This window comes from Harpia harpyja, chromosome 10, assembly GCF_026419915.1.
Source record: "Harpia harpyja isolate bHarHar1 chromosome 10, bHarHar1 primary haplotype, whole genome shotgun sequence".
NCBI lineage: Eukaryota > Metazoa > Chordata > Aves > Accipitriformes > Accipitridae > Harpia > Harpia harpyja.
In genome coordinates, this window is record NC_068949.1 from 5077944 (window position 1) to 5093665 (window position 15722).

The 15722-nt window shown below is 56.4% G+C and overlaps 2 protein-coding genes across 4 annotated transcripts in view; one reads left to right on the forward strand and one right to left on the reverse strand.

Annotated features, from left to right (window-relative positions):
- Nucleotides 1-15722, reverse strand: part of CDH23 (cadherin related 23) — a 214173-nt gene that overhangs the window by 38073 nt on the left and 160378 nt on the right. The window contains exons 26-34 of one of the 3 annotated variants that reach the window (XM_052798881.1): nucleotides 15180-15293; nucleotides 13810-13958; nucleotides 4669-4729; nucleotides 4149-4297; nucleotides 3076-3211; nucleotides 2490-2878; nucleotides 2312-2413; nucleotides 1357-1359; nucleotides 118-267 (exon numbers count right to left, since the gene is read on the reverse strand). In XM_052798881.1, coding sequence (XP_052654841.1) covers nucleotides 118-267; nucleotides 1357-1359; nucleotides 2312-2413; nucleotides 2490-2878; nucleotides 3076-3211; nucleotides 4149-4297; nucleotides 4669-4729; nucleotides 13810-13958; nucleotides 15180-15293 — 1253 coding nt within the window. Of the gene's footprint in view, nucleotides 1-117; nucleotides 366-1356; nucleotides 1360-2311; nucleotides 2414-2489; nucleotides 2879-3075; nucleotides 3212-4148; nucleotides 4298-4668; nucleotides 4730-13809; nucleotides 13959-15179; nucleotides 15294-15722 lie in introns of those variants that run through there. The other 2 variants (XM_052798877.1, XM_052798879.1) reach the window with 2 other exon arrangements.
- C10H10orf105 (chromosome 10 C10orf105 homolog) lies at nucleotides 11118-12712 on the forward strand. The gene has a single exon (XM_052798884.1). It carries the CDS (start codon nucleotides 11119-11121, stop codon nucleotides 11533-11535), a length of 417 nt encoding a protein of 138 aa, XP_052654844.1. The 5' UTR covers nucleotide 11118; the 3' UTR covers nucleotides 11536-12712.

Genomic DNA, 15722 nt, shown 5'->3' on the forward strand with positions numbered 1-15722 from the left:
CAGGGATGCAGAGCAGGGGAAAGGGTTGGGAAGGTGCTGATGGAGGCGTTTCTGCGTCAGTGAAACACTACCACAGCCTTACGGGCAGCCCCAAACCTGCTGCGCCGGCTTCCCTACCTGCCCGTTGCTGCCAGCGTCAGGGTCGCGGGCCAGGACCACAGCCACCCGCTTGCCGACGGTGCTGTCCTCTGCCACGCTCACGGACGAGTCGGAGGTGATGTCAAACTGGGGGCTGTTGTCGTTCTCGTCCAGGACCGTGATGGTCACCTGTGGGCATGGCACGGGACTCAGGCAGGAGCCGGCTCCCTGCCCACCCGGCATCAACAGCCGTGCTGACATCCCCTGCAAACTCTTGACCCGCTGCACCCTTCCGAGGTGCCAAAAACGTGAGTGTTGTCCATGCCATGTGGGAATGGGTGCAGGTATTTGAGCCCAGGAACTGAAGCTACAACCCTGTCTGCAGAGGAAGAGGAGGAGCAGGGATGCTTAGAGGCTGGAGAGGGTGCTACAGCTCTCAGTTGGTGGATTTTTCTATGGAGCACCCTATGGTTTTTTATCCTCCAAATAGCTGGGAATGGAGCAACTCATGCTGCTGCAGGCTGACCCTTTCCTGCTAAGCTTTTCACGAGCAGTGATTTCATCTGTGCTCACAGCACCAGAGGTTGGGCAGGGTTTGCTTTAAAGTTAAACGGGCACAAAGAGAGCGCCGTGTGTATTTAACTAAACCAGGGCAAGGTGGGCATAGAGAAGACATGAGCTTCCCTGCTTGGGAAAAGGCACATGGGCGAGTGAGAGACCGGGCAGGAGATGCTCGGAGGGGCACTCCACCGCAGGCGACCGGGGACCAGGCTACTTCGGCCACAATTAGCCAGAGGAAATGCTCTCATTGCGTTTGTAATCAAAAAGCTGCAATGTGACACAGAAATGAGAGAGGAAGAGACTTTCTGTTCCCGGGGCTCTATTTATGGGTGCCCTGAGCCCCCAGGTGCGGCCAGGCTGAATGCGACAACATCCCGGAGGAAGCTGGGGAGCGAGTTGTGTGCCTCGGGACGATTCGGTTATTGTTGCCGCTGAATTAAAAACAGAGAGCCAGGAGCGGGGAGAGCCCATTCAGCCGCTACGATGGATCCGGCAGCTGCTGTCCCAAGTGCCAGATCAGGGCGTTGGGATTTCTGCTCGCCAGCAGCAGGGAGGCTCACGGGCGCCGCACCATGTCCCGGGGGGGTGTCACAGAGGCTGGTGGTGCTGGTGGGACGGGGCTGGAGACCTCCGCCCTGGTCCCTCCCTGCAGCTCAGTGCAGGGTTTGGGATGGATCCTGGCCCCCAAGATGATGCCAGCATGACGGACACGCTTACCTTCTGTTGGAGGAGAACAGAGGGGAAACAGAGAAAAGAAAGAACCAAGAGTTAGTGGGGGATGAGGAGGTGCGGGCAGATGCAATGGGCAGTGGGCTAGCCCTGCGTCCCAGCGTAGCAGTGTCAGGGGCTGCGGGTACCCCCCTGCGGTGATTTGGAGGCTCATCTGTTGGTGTATCCCTTTGTTTTTTCTAGATAAGCTTGGCGGATTTGCCCCTCGCTCTGGCAGAGGCTCAGAGAAGAGCACGGCAGTGCGCGGAGAGCACAGCCGCCAGCACCCATGGGTGGGGACAGGCAGCGCTTGCAGCCTCACTGCCTTTGCCATCCAGCATCCTTTTTAGAGGCAACAGATGCACCAAGACACGAGAGCGCTCGAAACGCAGAGTGCTGCCCATCCCTGCAGGCCAGCCTCCGGTTTCACCCCCAGCCCCTCCCCGGGTCCCTGCTCCTCCAGCTGGGCCAAACCAGCAGAATTTGGGTTGTGCCAGCTGAGCTGCCCCTGTCCACGGCATGGGGACCAGGCTCACCCTGCACCCGCCGTGCCTCCTGCCCCAGCAGAGAAATGCAAATCACCCTCCTGCTCGGCTGCCTTTGAAACTGCCAAATATAACCCTCTTAAACATAAACCACTGTGAAGTATTTCAAGGCCCCCAAATTTACCTCCCTCAAAACTGTTTTAGCTTGGTAAGCGACCTGCAAACAGTTTGGGGCGGTTTGGTTTTTTTTTTAATTTCCTTCTGAGAAATCCCACCCTATGACACGCAGAAGCTAAAAGGCACCGGTCCGTGCTTATGCAAATGCAGGGTTTCCCCCAAATCAGGGTTTCCAGACCCCGGTGGCCAGAGCAGAGAGGACAATTAGGACATGCTGTCCCATGCCAGAGGAAGAGGGAGGTGACCTGAGGTCAGCTCTGCCAGCACAGAGGTTGGTGGGGAAGTGGGTAGAAGCTACTCACCACTGTGGAGTCAATCTTCGGTCCTCCATCATCGGCCACCACCGTCAAGGTGTAGAAATCCCCTTTCTCTCGATCCACCTGGCCTTTGACTGTGATCACACCCTGCCAAGGATGAACAACAGCCATGTTGGTGTTGGTGGCCAAGCAAGCCAGGAGGGACCACACTGTGGCTACTTACAGTGATCCCGTTGATTTTGAAGAGGGAGAGCGCCTGTGTGTTGGTGTTGGGGTCAAACTTGTAGGTGATCTGGTTGAGGTTGTCGATGGAGCGGGCCTGGACCCGGAGCACCTCAGATCCCAGGGGGATGTTCTCCATGATAACAGCCTCGTAGCTGGTGTTGGAGAACTGCACGGCCTCATCCAGCTCGTTCAGCAGGCTGACGTACACGCTGCAGAAGCCCTGGTTGTTGGGGGGTGCCTGGTCCGTGGCAGAGACGTTCATCAGGTAGCTGGTTTTGGTCTCGTAGTCCAGGTACTCGATCGTCGTGATGAGGCCTGTGCTCTCATCGATCTCAAACTTCCCTTCGGCGCCTGACAGGATTTTGTAGTTCACCAGACCGCCGTTCCCTGGGGCAGGAGCAGGAACCACGGAGCCGGTTGGACGGAGCATCCCGAAGAGGCAGGCACCACCGATGCCGACCCCGACCTCGGAGCAGAGCCCATGCCACGTGGGGATTTCAACCCAGCCAAGCCAGGGTCCGTGCAATGGCTGATTTTACCACTTCCCCCCAGAAGCTGGGTGTTTCTCACCCTCACCTTCCTACCTGTGTCTCGGTCGGTGGCCCGGACCACCGCCACCGAAGTCCCTATCCCTGCCGTCTCCCGCAGCCCCAGGCGGTTGTACTGCCGTTGGGTGAACACCGGCACCTCATCGTTGACGTCTTCCACGTAGACGATCACCTGCGAAACCCCCCCGAGAAACCACAGGTGAGCTGGACAGGCTTGTGAACCCTTGCCAGCTGCTTACACTTGTGAGGGGAAACATATCCTTCACGGCACTCATCTGCTGCACAGGAGAAATGTTATCTCTACTACAAACACCACGTGATGGAGAGTGAACGTGCACAGTTTAACATCATAGATTTAAACAAGCCCCATGGTCAGAGTGACTCAGTCCTTCCCTGGCCAGAGGGAGGTACAGTCTGTGTATTAATTTCTCCGTGCTTTGGGATCCCCTGCTCAAAACTTTGCAGTTACAGACCCCGCAACATAGAAACGCTGACGACTTGGTGGGAAATTTTGCTCAAAGTTCAGCGGGTTGAGCTGCCGTTTCCCCAGGGAACATTCTTTCTCCTCCTGGTTTTCTGCTTGCTGCTGGTGCTGCGGGCATGTCGCGCTCAGCCAGAGCCCACCCCACCAGTGGGTCTAAAAATAGATGCAAGCAGAGGGCTGGGTTCGTGGGAACTATGGGAAGCTGGTGTGTCACTGCTAAAGATTATTGCCACTGGGTCCTGGCTTATTTACATAGATGCCTGGCCAGGAGACACGGTTTCTAACAGGCTGAGGCTCAGCTCTTCCTCCCGGAGGCTGAACCGCATCTCACCAGCCGAGCAGGACTCCCTCTGACAGCACCGCACCACTTAGCAGCCTCCTCACACCGAAATGTCACAGGAAAAAAGAAAAAAACCACCACCCCCCCACCAACAACCTCTTCTCCACCCACGGGCGGCCCCGGGAGACTTTTCATCAGCATTTCCATGCCAGATATCTCAAACTTCCTGCACGCCTGCAAGGGCTGGAAATGACTGCCCTCTGATGAAGCATCCCGAATATTTTGCCTGACCTCCTCCACCTCCCAGGCCTGCTGCTCAGCCCTTGGCAGCCCCGAGGTCCTTACCCGCACGGAGCTCCTCATGGGTCCCTGCTCCGTGTTGTAGGCCTCCACCTCCAGGACGTGAGAGGAGTTTTGCTCCCTGTCGAGGTGCCGCACGCCTCGCATCACCAGCCCGGTGCTGGGATTGATGCGGAAGTTGTTGTGCTCGTTTCCTGGCAGGAGGGAAAAGCGAGATGGATGCTGCCCACTGCCGCTGCATCCGTCCTGGTGACACGCCGAGCCCTCCCCGGGGGCCTGTCTTGGAGGAAGAATATTGAGCAAAACCCAAGCCCCATCACCTCCAGCTACATCAGGCTCAGCTACATCAGGGTTTGGCCCTGGTCAAGCCAGGAGCTACGGCATCTCGGCATCCATCCATGACAAATCATCCCCCAGCAGTTAACCCTAATGCTGTGCTCAGGGGTGGGGGAAATGTTTCTGTGGGCTGCAAAGTGCAAAAGGATGGAGAGCGCAACCACCCCAGGCTGTGCGTGTGGCTGGCCAGAGCCTGGTGCAAAATGCATAAAGGGGCACCTGGACTTACCCTTGACAATCCTGTACCACACTCTCCCGTTAACACCTTCGTCTGCATCTGTGGCTTTCACCTTCATGAGAAAAGAAAAGCAGCGAAGTTGAAGGGCAGAGATTTCCAGACCATGACAAATCCTCCCACTCTCCTGAGGCTGGACATCCTGCTCCTCCACCTGAGCCAGGGAGCTTACAAACTGCAAAGCAAAATAAGTTACCCTCCCCTCGTCACCGGACAGCAGGGACAGTGGGTTTGGGGCCCTCGGCTGCCAGGTTAGCTGTTGGATGGGCTTAGGATGAGAGCTGAGCCTGAGGACCATGCCATGAAACCCACAGGTCAGCGTGCTGGCGAAGGTGCCTCCATCGGTCCTGCCCTGCACGTCAATGCTTGCCCCGCTGGAGATGCCGCCGGGGACGGAGCCTCCCTGCCCGCAGAGCTGGCTTGAGCTGGGCAGGGAGAGCTGCTCCCGTGCCCGGTGGGCACGCAGCCTACGGCATCAGGGCAAGTCACCCAAGCAGCCGCATATGTAAAAATTACCGAAAGAAACACGAATGCGACCAGCCCAGAGCACGCTGGTGGTCTGGACACTGGTCTGAATCCTCGCAAGAGCCCGAGCGGTGGGTGGGAGCCCCTCTTAGCTGTGATGTACTGCACAGTCCATGCACGTACCAAATAAGCCGTCCACCCCGGGAAACCCAAGTCACGGGTCCCCTCTGGTGTCGCTGAACAATACTGCAGTGCTTTCCCCACCAACCCCAGCCAGCAGCCCACCTGCCCTGGCAGCTGGGAAGCGGGACCCGGAGAGGGACAGCAGAGCCAGGGATTCCTCCCCAGCTGGCACTGAGCCACCGCATCTCCCCTCCGCAGAAATCACTTCCCGCAAAGCATCCAAACCACGACCGCAGCGGTGGCTGCTTGCGAATTAGCAGGGCAAGGACGTGGAGAATGCCTTAGCCTTTATTCTCCGCCTGCTTCCCCCTGGCATGGCATCTTCTGCCGCATCTTCTCCCTACAAATATTACCCAGCAGTTTCCTTTTTCCACGCAGGTGGGGGTTTGTGCCCAGACGTGCACTGAAAAGAGGAGGGGTTGCTGCAAAGGATGCACGTGCAGCGGGAACAGGGAGGCCATTTATAGGGGTTCAGCTTTAAAGCCCTGGGCTGGCTTTCACCCACAGCCCCACACGCTTGCAGGAGTCAGGGATGTTCTTCTGAAATGCAGTTTTGAGCTGCCTTGAACTGCTCTTGTTCCCTTCCACCAAATCAGCCTGCATCACCAGAAACCTTAGAAAATGCTGACCCCTGCGCTTGCAAACTATCTGTGCCATGCACGCTGTTTTCCTCCGTCCCAGACCAGTTCACATCTCGCTTATAGCCAGACACAACCCTGTGCCTTGCTCCATGTTTCACCACGGACCCAGCACCTTGGTTTCACAGCAGAAAGCTCTCCCTCCCGCACCGGCTCTTCCACCCTCGGGGCTCCCCGAGGCCATTTCTGGGCAGGAGCTGGGCTGTCTCCTCTCCACGATGGATGGGCACCGCACCAGCAGGCGAGCGATGCCCAGGCAGACGGGCTGCCTTGGCACGGCACCGGCTCCGTCCTGCGAAGAGCTATCGCATCAGCCGAAACACCGAGCTGGGGCAGCAGCTGTGGGAAGGAAGCCTAAGGGATGGGAGACAAATCTTTGCAGCTTTTTGTGCCATCCCCTGCCCTGCTGTGCCCGGGAAAATGCATTCCAAGGTGAGCAAACAGGAAGGTTTTCAAAGTGACGAGCAAACTGCACCTTGCAAACACCCCCTTAGCCATCCTTTTCCCAGCTCACCCCAAGCATTTGCTGCAGGCAGCTCTGGCACATAAACCAGGTGAAATGGGTCAGCCCAGGTATTTGGTTTTTATTAAAAAAAAAAGTAGTTTGCATTAAACCAACAGCTGCTCCTGCCAGCCTGCAGCCTGGAAAAAGCTCCGCTGCCGCTGCTTTGACTCACTGAGGTCCCAGAGGAGACGTGATACTTTGACAGACCGTCCCAAACTTGGCAAAACAATTTAACTTGAGTGCAAGCGGTGGGAGAAAAGCTCTTTCTGCTGCAGGTGCAAGGCACCTTGTGCAGCCGAGCGCCGGATGCCTCCAGCCTGCTTTATCCCCCTGCTACAGAACGAGCGGGCTGCAGGCAGAGCCAGCTTTTTGCAGGCCACCTTTCAAACACCCCCAGCTACAGAAAAGGGGTCAGAAAAGGAGGAGGGGAATAAAAGGATGGGGAAAAAAAGCAAGCGGCTTGGCGCAGAGTTGCCGGGCAAAGGGGGAGCAGGCGTACGGAGGGCAGCCAGCTGCCCCCTCCCCGGTGCGGGGGGCTCAGCCCACGACTGTACCATTCAGCTTTCCTGCAGGGGCAAAGCCTAGGAAAACACAGCCCGGGGGGCTCGACCCCTCGTCCCAGCGGGGCACAGCCCCGGGACACCGGCACGGTGGCAAAGCCCGGGAAGGGGCTCGGGGGCCCCCTTGGTTTTGCATGCTCGGGCTGTCCTCAGCCCGGCTGCCCCCTCTCTCCCACCCTCCCTTGCCCTCCAAAAGGGACGAGGGGGCTGGCAGCCCGCAGAGTGCGGTGGGAGAGGCGGCAAGGCAGGCGTGCGGGAGGCAAAGCCCGAGCTCGGCTGGTCGGTGAGAGGTAGGGAGCCCAAATTCCCATGGCAAACTCACAAAAGGCCATTCAGGCTAATCCCGAGGGGCGAGCGAGGCAGGCCAGGGACGTGCTGCTGGGGAAAGGGCTGCAAACGGGGTGGGGAGGGGAGATGCGAAGTTTGGGGTGGGTTTGAAGTCAGGCATCCCTCCTGCCTTCCCCGTTGCGTTGCTTTGTCTGTCCCGATGATGGGAGAGGGGGAAAGTCTTGCAGATGCAGCGCTGCCGCTTAACAGCGACAGTGATGGGGTACGATATCATTTACAGCCCTTTGCTTTCACTACCCAGCTATCTGGGTTGTTAAGCTGTGTGTTTGATACCCTCCCGCATTACCTCCTCCTGCAAGCAAGTAGAAAGATTTAGTGCATTGGGAAAAGCTGGGGAGCTCCAGAAAAGCGTCGCTAAGCGAGACAGGGAGGGGAAAGAGAGCTGCTTTTCATCTGAGCTGTATTACAGGCACAGTAGTGCCTGAAAACAGCCTTTTCTTTGCAGGAGTTTGAGAAAAGCGAGGGAGAGCATATGGAAAAACTCCTGCCAAATTAAGCAGCTGGGCCGGGCCAGGCAGGCAGCGCCCGGCGCTGGGCAGAATAATGCGCTCTGCTGCTCGCGCACAAGAATCATTTCTCCTTCCTCTCCACCTTCCTTGGGAGCATTTTGCTTTTTGCAATTTCTCTTCTTTCCCTCTGATCCTCGTCTGTCTCATGCCCTGTGCTGGGTCCTGAGCACTCACGGGGACGTCTCCTGTTAGAGCTGATCAGGCAAGGATGACCTTTCTGGGGGGGTTTGCCAGGCTGGGCAAGCCTCTTATTAATCCACCTGGGTTAATAATGTGGGGCTTGGGTGGGACAGCGATGCTGGGAAGGGGCGATGCTACAAACAGGGATGCAGGCAGCAGCTTGGCCAGTGGCTACAAAATGCTGCGGGTGACCGGTCCATTACCGTGCTTCAGGAAAGGCACCGAGCTCCCACCCCGCGGGAGGGAAGACCTCGTCCCCACGCGTGCTGTGGCCAGGGCATGGGGAGTGCTGCTGTTATCACACCCTGACCTTTCTGCTGATAGGACTCCAATCCTGGTGACTTTTTGCTGAAATTCTGCTGAAATCACTGTAACTCTGTCTTAGGCAGGAGGTGAGGGGGAAATCCCCTGTGAGTATGTTAATATGTTGAAAACTTATTGGCCCTAAAGAAAAGTCATTGCTTACATGTAACCTACAAAGATTTCCCAGGTTTTTAGTGGCTCCATTTCTGGAAGGGCTTAAGAGATCAGGTGAGGGGCAGCCCGGACCTTCCCTGAATCTGCAGCTCTGCCAGCCAAGCTGGGTGTGAGGAGAGGATGGATGAGAAGCAAGGGGAGAAGAGTGCATGGCTGGAAAAGCCTGGGAAAACATCAGTGTGATCCCTCCCAATGTGTTTCTAAGGGACACTGTCAGCTGGATTTAAAAGAAAAACCCTACAGCCACCACCAACGGAGCAGAAAACTACCTAAAGAAATTGCCCATGCCTCCCGGCTCGCTCTTAACAAACAATATAAGGTCACCAAGCCAAACCACGTGCGGTCAGTAAATGCCAGAATTAAGGTAGCCGTGGTAACCTTGATTCAGGCTGCCTGTGGTGTGAGCGGTAAGCAGCAGCCCTGCCTGCTGGTTTTCATGCCCGGGCAGCGCACAGGAGCAGCCTGCCCACAGAGCAGGGAGGTCTTTGGGATGGCTGAGGCTGTCAGGGGCTGCTCTGCTCCCAAAGCTGGAGGAGAAGGGGCTGAGCCAGGCAAGGAGAGGCTGCCAGATGAAGAAATGCTTTTGGGGTGAAGGGAAGTGGAAACAGCAGTCTAGAGGAGCAGAAGAGAGCCTCGGCCCCTGAGCCTGCTTGCAATACACATGGGGATTCACCCGAGCTAAGGTGTTCTCAGATGCCAACCCATTTATTTTTGCATTTCCCATTTTCTAAGCGCAGAGCTGTCTCTGGCCCATAGAAGCAGCCACATCTCCCCAGAGCCTCCGAGCTCTGACCAGGCCGATACCGTCCTTGCCCTGAGGCTGCCAGCATCGCAGCTTTGAAGGCTCAAGCCCAGGCGATGCAAAGTATTCCCGAAATAAATCACATCTCCAAAGTGGCTCAAACCCGGCACCCAACTCTAGTGGAAACCGCTGACCTCAGTCCCTCCGTATCTCAGCTCATTGCCCGCAAGGGGAGGAGCACCGATCCTGCAGGAGCGATCCGGGATGAGGCAGGGTCCTGGCAAACCAAAGCTGGGAGCTCACCTTCGTAAGTGTGAACCCGCACACAGAGGGTATGGCTAGGGCACAGACAACCTGAATTCAAGGACTCCTTAACCTCTGAGCGCTCGACCTTGCAGCTCTCATAGTGTTTGCTTAAGGTGTTTCCTCTTGCGTAATTTGGACGGTGAGCAATGCTTATCTATTCTGATGCAGCATCTTGCTTTCCACCAGGCTCATCTCCGCCGGGGCGTTTCAGAGTTTCCAATTAGTGATTAAAGACATTTCGCTGATGTCTCCTCTCCCCTTTTTTGAATGCTTTACCGGTGAACGTCTGGCTGCTGCCTACACAAACCTGCGTGGCTTCGAGATGGCGGCTGCAAGTGCAGACCCAGAGACCCTGGCAGTCCCCGCAGCCCTGCCTGTCCCCTCCTACACTCTTAATTTTAAACTGGGTCAATCCAAATCCGTACTTGCCAGGAGACTGCCCGGCCACGGACCAGCCTAACATCCTTCCATCGCTCTTCTAACTCCCACATCTCTGTAGGAAAGTCAGCGTAATAAAACTTTACCTCCAGCATACAGGCTAGAGCATGAAGGGCCAAGCCAAGCTGTCGCATTGCAGAGGGTTGGCATGGCAATATTTCCCCAGCCCTCATCTCTGAGCTGGGGAGGTGCTGGCCTCTGGCACAGCCAGTCCAGGGATGGGAATGGGTGCAGGAGGGTGCACGGGAGCAAAACAATGGGTGCAAACTGCTCTGGGGATGCGAGTTGGGGGGGATCTCGCCCAGTGGGGAAAGGAGAGGACAGTCGCCATCAAGTGTTCGGTAAGAGATCTTACTGGTGAGGCTTTGGGAAGCTGGTTTGCGTCACTGTTTGCAGAACTGGCTGAGAAACCTGCGACGTGTCAGAACCTGAAACCAGGTCAGCAAAACACCTAACACAAGAGGATTTTCAGCACAAGCAGACTGAGGGCGTTACACTTCACCCCAGCAAAAAAGAAAAGGCAATGCTAGTGCAATACTGCAGCTCGATGGGGACTTATCTGGGCGGAGGTTCAACCAACTATCCATTTTCTTTGGGGGAGAGGGAATAATCCAAAACCCCCAAATGGCAGTCAATTCAACAAACCCACATTTCTGGGGAATAGAGAAGAATCAAATCACAGCAGCTTGGGGGGAGGATTTTGCACCTTGTCTAGTACACAGTTATTTATCGCTTCCAGAAAAGCTTCATGCAATGTGTGTGCCTGTTCTCTACAGGTGTCGTCACCGGGGCCATGGTACCATGTATGTGTCGTAGTACCTGTGCTAGATTTCTTTGCCAGATGGTTTTGCACTTCAGTTCAGGGGAGTACTTTGCAGGTATAAATCCCACCTCTGTGCTTTGCCTGCTGGCAAAGCAGACAGACTCCTAATCCCCTGGGTCACAGAAAACACGGCCAGGAGGATTTTGGACATCAAGGCGAGCCAAAAATCCATCAGGTTGGACAGAGGGTGGCTGTCTAGGTGGTGTCCAGCTTCTAGGTGGTAATCACCCCATGTCGCTTATTTGTGTCATCTTGTGCACTGCAGGGAAGATGAGCACAGAGGACGCTGGCAACAGGACCTCTCCCACCCCACCTCTCCTTGGGCTTCTGGTTTCAACCACTGAGCTGGTCCCACCCAGTCCCGCATCCCCCAAGATGGCAGAGCCGCTGCCTGTCATCGTCGCGCTCGTCTGCATCTTCCTCCTCCTGGCGACCTTTGTCATCTTTGTCACCCTCTGCAAGCCAGCGGCGCTGGACCAGTCCCGCTTTGGGCCCCACGAGTGCATGCCCCATCACCCGGCGGATGCCAGCGAGCCCCAGCTGAGGCTCTGGAAGCGGCTGGGCTCCCTGCGCCATTCCATCAACACCTTCAGGAGGAGTCGGCCAGTGTCCCAGAGCCAGCTCGCCTGCCCCAGAAGCTCCCCCGCCAGCCAGGACTGGGACATCATGGAGTCCACCAAAATGTGATCCTGCTCTGCAGGAACTAAATCACCCCGCATTGCTATTCTTTCCCAAGCTTTTGGTTCCGGCTCAGCTCCCTCCTCAAGCAGCCCCTGGTATCCTGGGCATCCCGGCAGAGCCCCTTTGAGCAGCTCATTTCCAGGCAATGGCTCTGCAAGGCAACAGGAGATTTTGCTATTTCATGTTCCAGAATGCTTTCCAGGTTACTGTTCCCTGGCAGGAAAGGTGGAGGCATCCAAACTACACCCACACGCAGCTATCACCGGGCAGTCAAAAAAAATATTGCTGCTTAATTTCTTTTGGAAAACATTGTGCAAGTTGCGAGGCACCTGTACAAACAGCCTGGGCGAGAGCAGAGCAACCTGGCTGCCTAACAAATATCGCCTTGCAGAGAGGCTTCCCGGGGCAAACGTGCTCCACAAAAAGCAATCCTCAGCTGAGATTGCCCCCGAGACGTGCTCCTGAGCAGGTGGAGGAAGGCTCGTGCCCCCCGTGCGCTGCCTGGTCCCCGTCTTCCCTCTCCCCATGCAACGAGCCATGGGTTGCTGCAGTTGATGCTTGGAAGGATGCGCGCTACAGCTGCCTGCTGGAAACCTGCTTCAATAAATGAGCAGCGGGAGCAGGTAAACACGCCTGTAAATGCATTAAAGAGGCCTTTTGAAGCTCGCAGCAGCTGCCAGCTTGGAAAGCCACCGCGCAAGGCTGAGCTGCTCGTTGCTGCTGGGAAAGGGTACAACGGCCAGCAGGTAATCTGACGTGCTCGAAGAAATCAGTAGGAAAAAGAACTGGTTTAGTTCTTCCAGGTCTGCAGCTCGTGCTAAGTTGAGCCGTCAGGTTCACCCCTTTGGGTGAAGTCTCCATGCCCGGTGAGGCCCCACGGCAAGCACCAAACCCTGTCTCTCTGGGTTTCGCATGGTTTCTGACCCTCGCGGGGTGCAGCTCAGCATCAGGACCTCCCTGGGCTGCCTGGGACGTTCCCGCTCTCCTCCGGCCCTGGGCTGCCTGGCTTTCGGAGAAGGGGATGGGAAACCTTCAAAAACTCTCTTGTTGCCATAGGGATGTGGGGATGTATTTGAAGGGGGAGACCTTCAGTACAAATGGTTCACTTTTAAAGGTGTAAATTAAACTAGCCCAGGTGATTGCCCATTTCCATTTCCCTCTGATTTTGTTCTGTGGAAAACAAACGTCCCCCAAATAGTGCCTCTCCTTTGCCACAGACTTCCAAGGGCATCCCCCCTTTTGGGAAGCATGCTCTAAGAAAAGGGACTTTGATGTCAGACTCGGGTTTCCTCCGCTCACAGTCTTTCGATTTGCAAAACCGGCTCAGTTTTAGGAGTCCCACGGCAGAGCGTCTCTCCGCCTGCACTGCTCCCCTGCCCACCTCCACCCCGGGTGCAGGGATTGCAGGCAGATGCCTGACCCCAGAGACAGGCATGGTGCAACGGGCATCACGTACACCGTGCCGCGGTGCGACAGGTGACGAGGAGCCGCAGGGCCCGCGTTTGGGGACCAGCCACCCCGAGCGTGACTCCCAGCAAACCTTTGTTGCAAGAGGCGAAAGGCTCCTTTCTTCTCTCCCGGTGACTCACCCTGCCCGCGAGAGCCAGGGACAAAGCTGCCCCTTTCCCTGTGCCGGGAGAGGTATTCAAGGCAGGAGAAGCCTTCCCAGGGCCCTCTGCAAAGAGCCTTTGGTGCCCGCTCCAGAAGAGCCCTGGGTTTGAAGGGATGCTGGAAGCTCTCGGAGGCTTAGTGAATGCCCGCATTCATTCAGCACTCACTGAGCCATTCAGCTCTGCCCACCGCTCCTTCAAAGAGGAACAAAAATGAAAGCGAAGTCCAAACGCTTTTCTCCCTCCATTTTTCCCCCCTCTCAGAGCATCTCTTTGCACGCACTTTTCTCCCTCCCCTTTGAGACCTCCGCTCTCAGCCCCTTCTCTGCTGGGAAGGGGGAGAAAGCGGGGATGCAGCCAGGCAAAGGGGCCTCGCCAACACAGGGCTTCAGTTTTCTCCTCTCGGCCCCTGCAGAAATGGGGTGAATTTCCTATTTTTCCCTTGTGCTTTCCTGTCTTCTCCCCGGTGCTCACAGTCTGTGTTAGCAAAGGAGCAGGGGAGCGCACAAGCAAGAAGACATCTTGCACCGGCCTGGGGGAACAGACTGATGATGAGGAGAGAAAATCTCTGCCCTGGGCTTCTTGCAACTCACGGCTGCGGTGCCAGGGCACGGAGAGCAGGGAACCCCCTTCACCCACCCAGGGGGCCCAGTGGAAGAGAGCCACGTGCCTGCACTATGCTGCTGGCGGCTGGGATGTCCTCGGGGACGCTGACTTCGTAGCTGCTCTGAAGAAAGATGGGTCGGTTGTCATTGACGTCCAGGACGGTCACATACACAGTGGCAGTCCCAGTGCGCCGGTTCCCAGTGGGGCCGTTGTCTGTACGGGAGAGAAAGGCGAGGGGAGGTTCGGTCACCTCCATCTCCTCCTTGCAGAGGTGGTGCTCAGCATTTGGCTGCTGAAAATAACAGGACCAAAATTTCTAAACTAAAATCCTCCATCTTTTCTGAAGCTTCCAAATCCCACACTGAACCATGAGCTTTTTTTCTGCCTATCCTGATAGAAAAAGGAAAAGCCAAACCACACCCAAGCTCTGCCATGGAAGCACTGCCCAGTAAGGCTGGAAATGCAACCGGTCATTAAAGAGGGTTTGCAACTCCATAGACAAAGAGGGTGATGTATGCTGGAAGGGACTGCTGGAGGTCAGGGATCTGGGAGATGAAGACGGGCAGGGGTCTGATAAGTTTTCTGTAGACCCAGCTCAGCTCACAGCCAAAGAACATTGGGACCGGTTGATGTTCAGTAGATAAAGACATCGCAGCATGGCTCTTGGTTTTGTCATGAAGGATGAGCAAATGGGGAGCATAGGTTGGGTTTGGTTTTTCCAACGTGCCTGATACAAGTGAGCACTAAACCCACCCAGCTGGGATCTGGTGACTGGGAAAACACAGGCAGTCTGACACCCATCGGAAGGGCAGAACGGACCCTTTACCACTTGGGATCCGGTTCTGCGTGCCCAGCCGATGCAGCGTCCCCGCTGCAGACCCCGTGGCACCTGCAATGCCGTGCCGCGAGATTTCTGACCAGGCCACTTAATTCTCCTTTCAAAAGGGACGTTCAAGTCTTCTGCAAACAGGCACATCATTATAAAGCTCTAGGGATGACGGCCAAGATGGGTTTGGCACGTGGGCCCTCTGTCCGTGCCAGGTGGCTCTGGATTAATCAGCAGCCACTGAGCCAAGGGCTGGCATGGCATTAGGGGACTGAAGCTGTGGCACTGGCATTTCTGGGTGGACGTCTGCCCCGAACAGCATGCAGCCTTGCAGCAGTGGGGGCCTTGCCTTCCCCAGTGGAAAGGGAAATCCCTGGGGCTGGGTGAGCCTGAGGGGTGAATTTACTGTCTGCAAAAGTCACGGTAGAACCGGGACATATTAATGCACGTGGGTTGTGAAATGCTAACGCCAAACGCAGGCGCTGGTTTATAGAGAGCCTCAAAGGTTGCTGTCTCTCTGCCGTGCCTGCAAGGCAGCTCAGCACGTGCATGGCCACCCCGCGTGGCTGCGTGGCAGCGGTCCCGCGGGAACGGTGGGAAATCCTTACCGATGGCCTCCAGGATCAGTGTGTACGATGCCACGGTCTCCCTGTCCAGACTCACGACTGTCCTGACCACCCCATCCCTGAAGCCGACGCTGAATTTGCCATCCTGGTTCCCACCTGCAGCAAAGGACAAAGACCAGGTCGCCTGTTGTCCGGATGCAGGGAGCAGAGCCCACGCTGCAGAGGATGCTGCAGCCTGGGCATGGGGTCAGCCCGGCCGTGGAAATCGCAAGTGCTCAGCCTGCCCTGCTGAAGGGCTGCATTTTATACAGTTTGGAGCAAGGCAAGTGTTGGGCAAGCTCGTATCTCATCCTAGGCAAAGCTTCTCTGCAGCAAAAGTGGGCAGGGCGCCTTCTCTCTGCCACACCAAATGCCGTGCCTGCCTCATAGCACAGGAAAGGAGCGATGATTGTAGGAAAAGCTGAATCACAGAAATGCCAGATCATTTCCTGAACGCTTCGGAAGAAAACTGGGGTAACTTTGCGTGCGGCCCGCGGTACCTGTGGGACAACACACACCTTTTCTCTTGCGGGGGAGGCCAGAGGG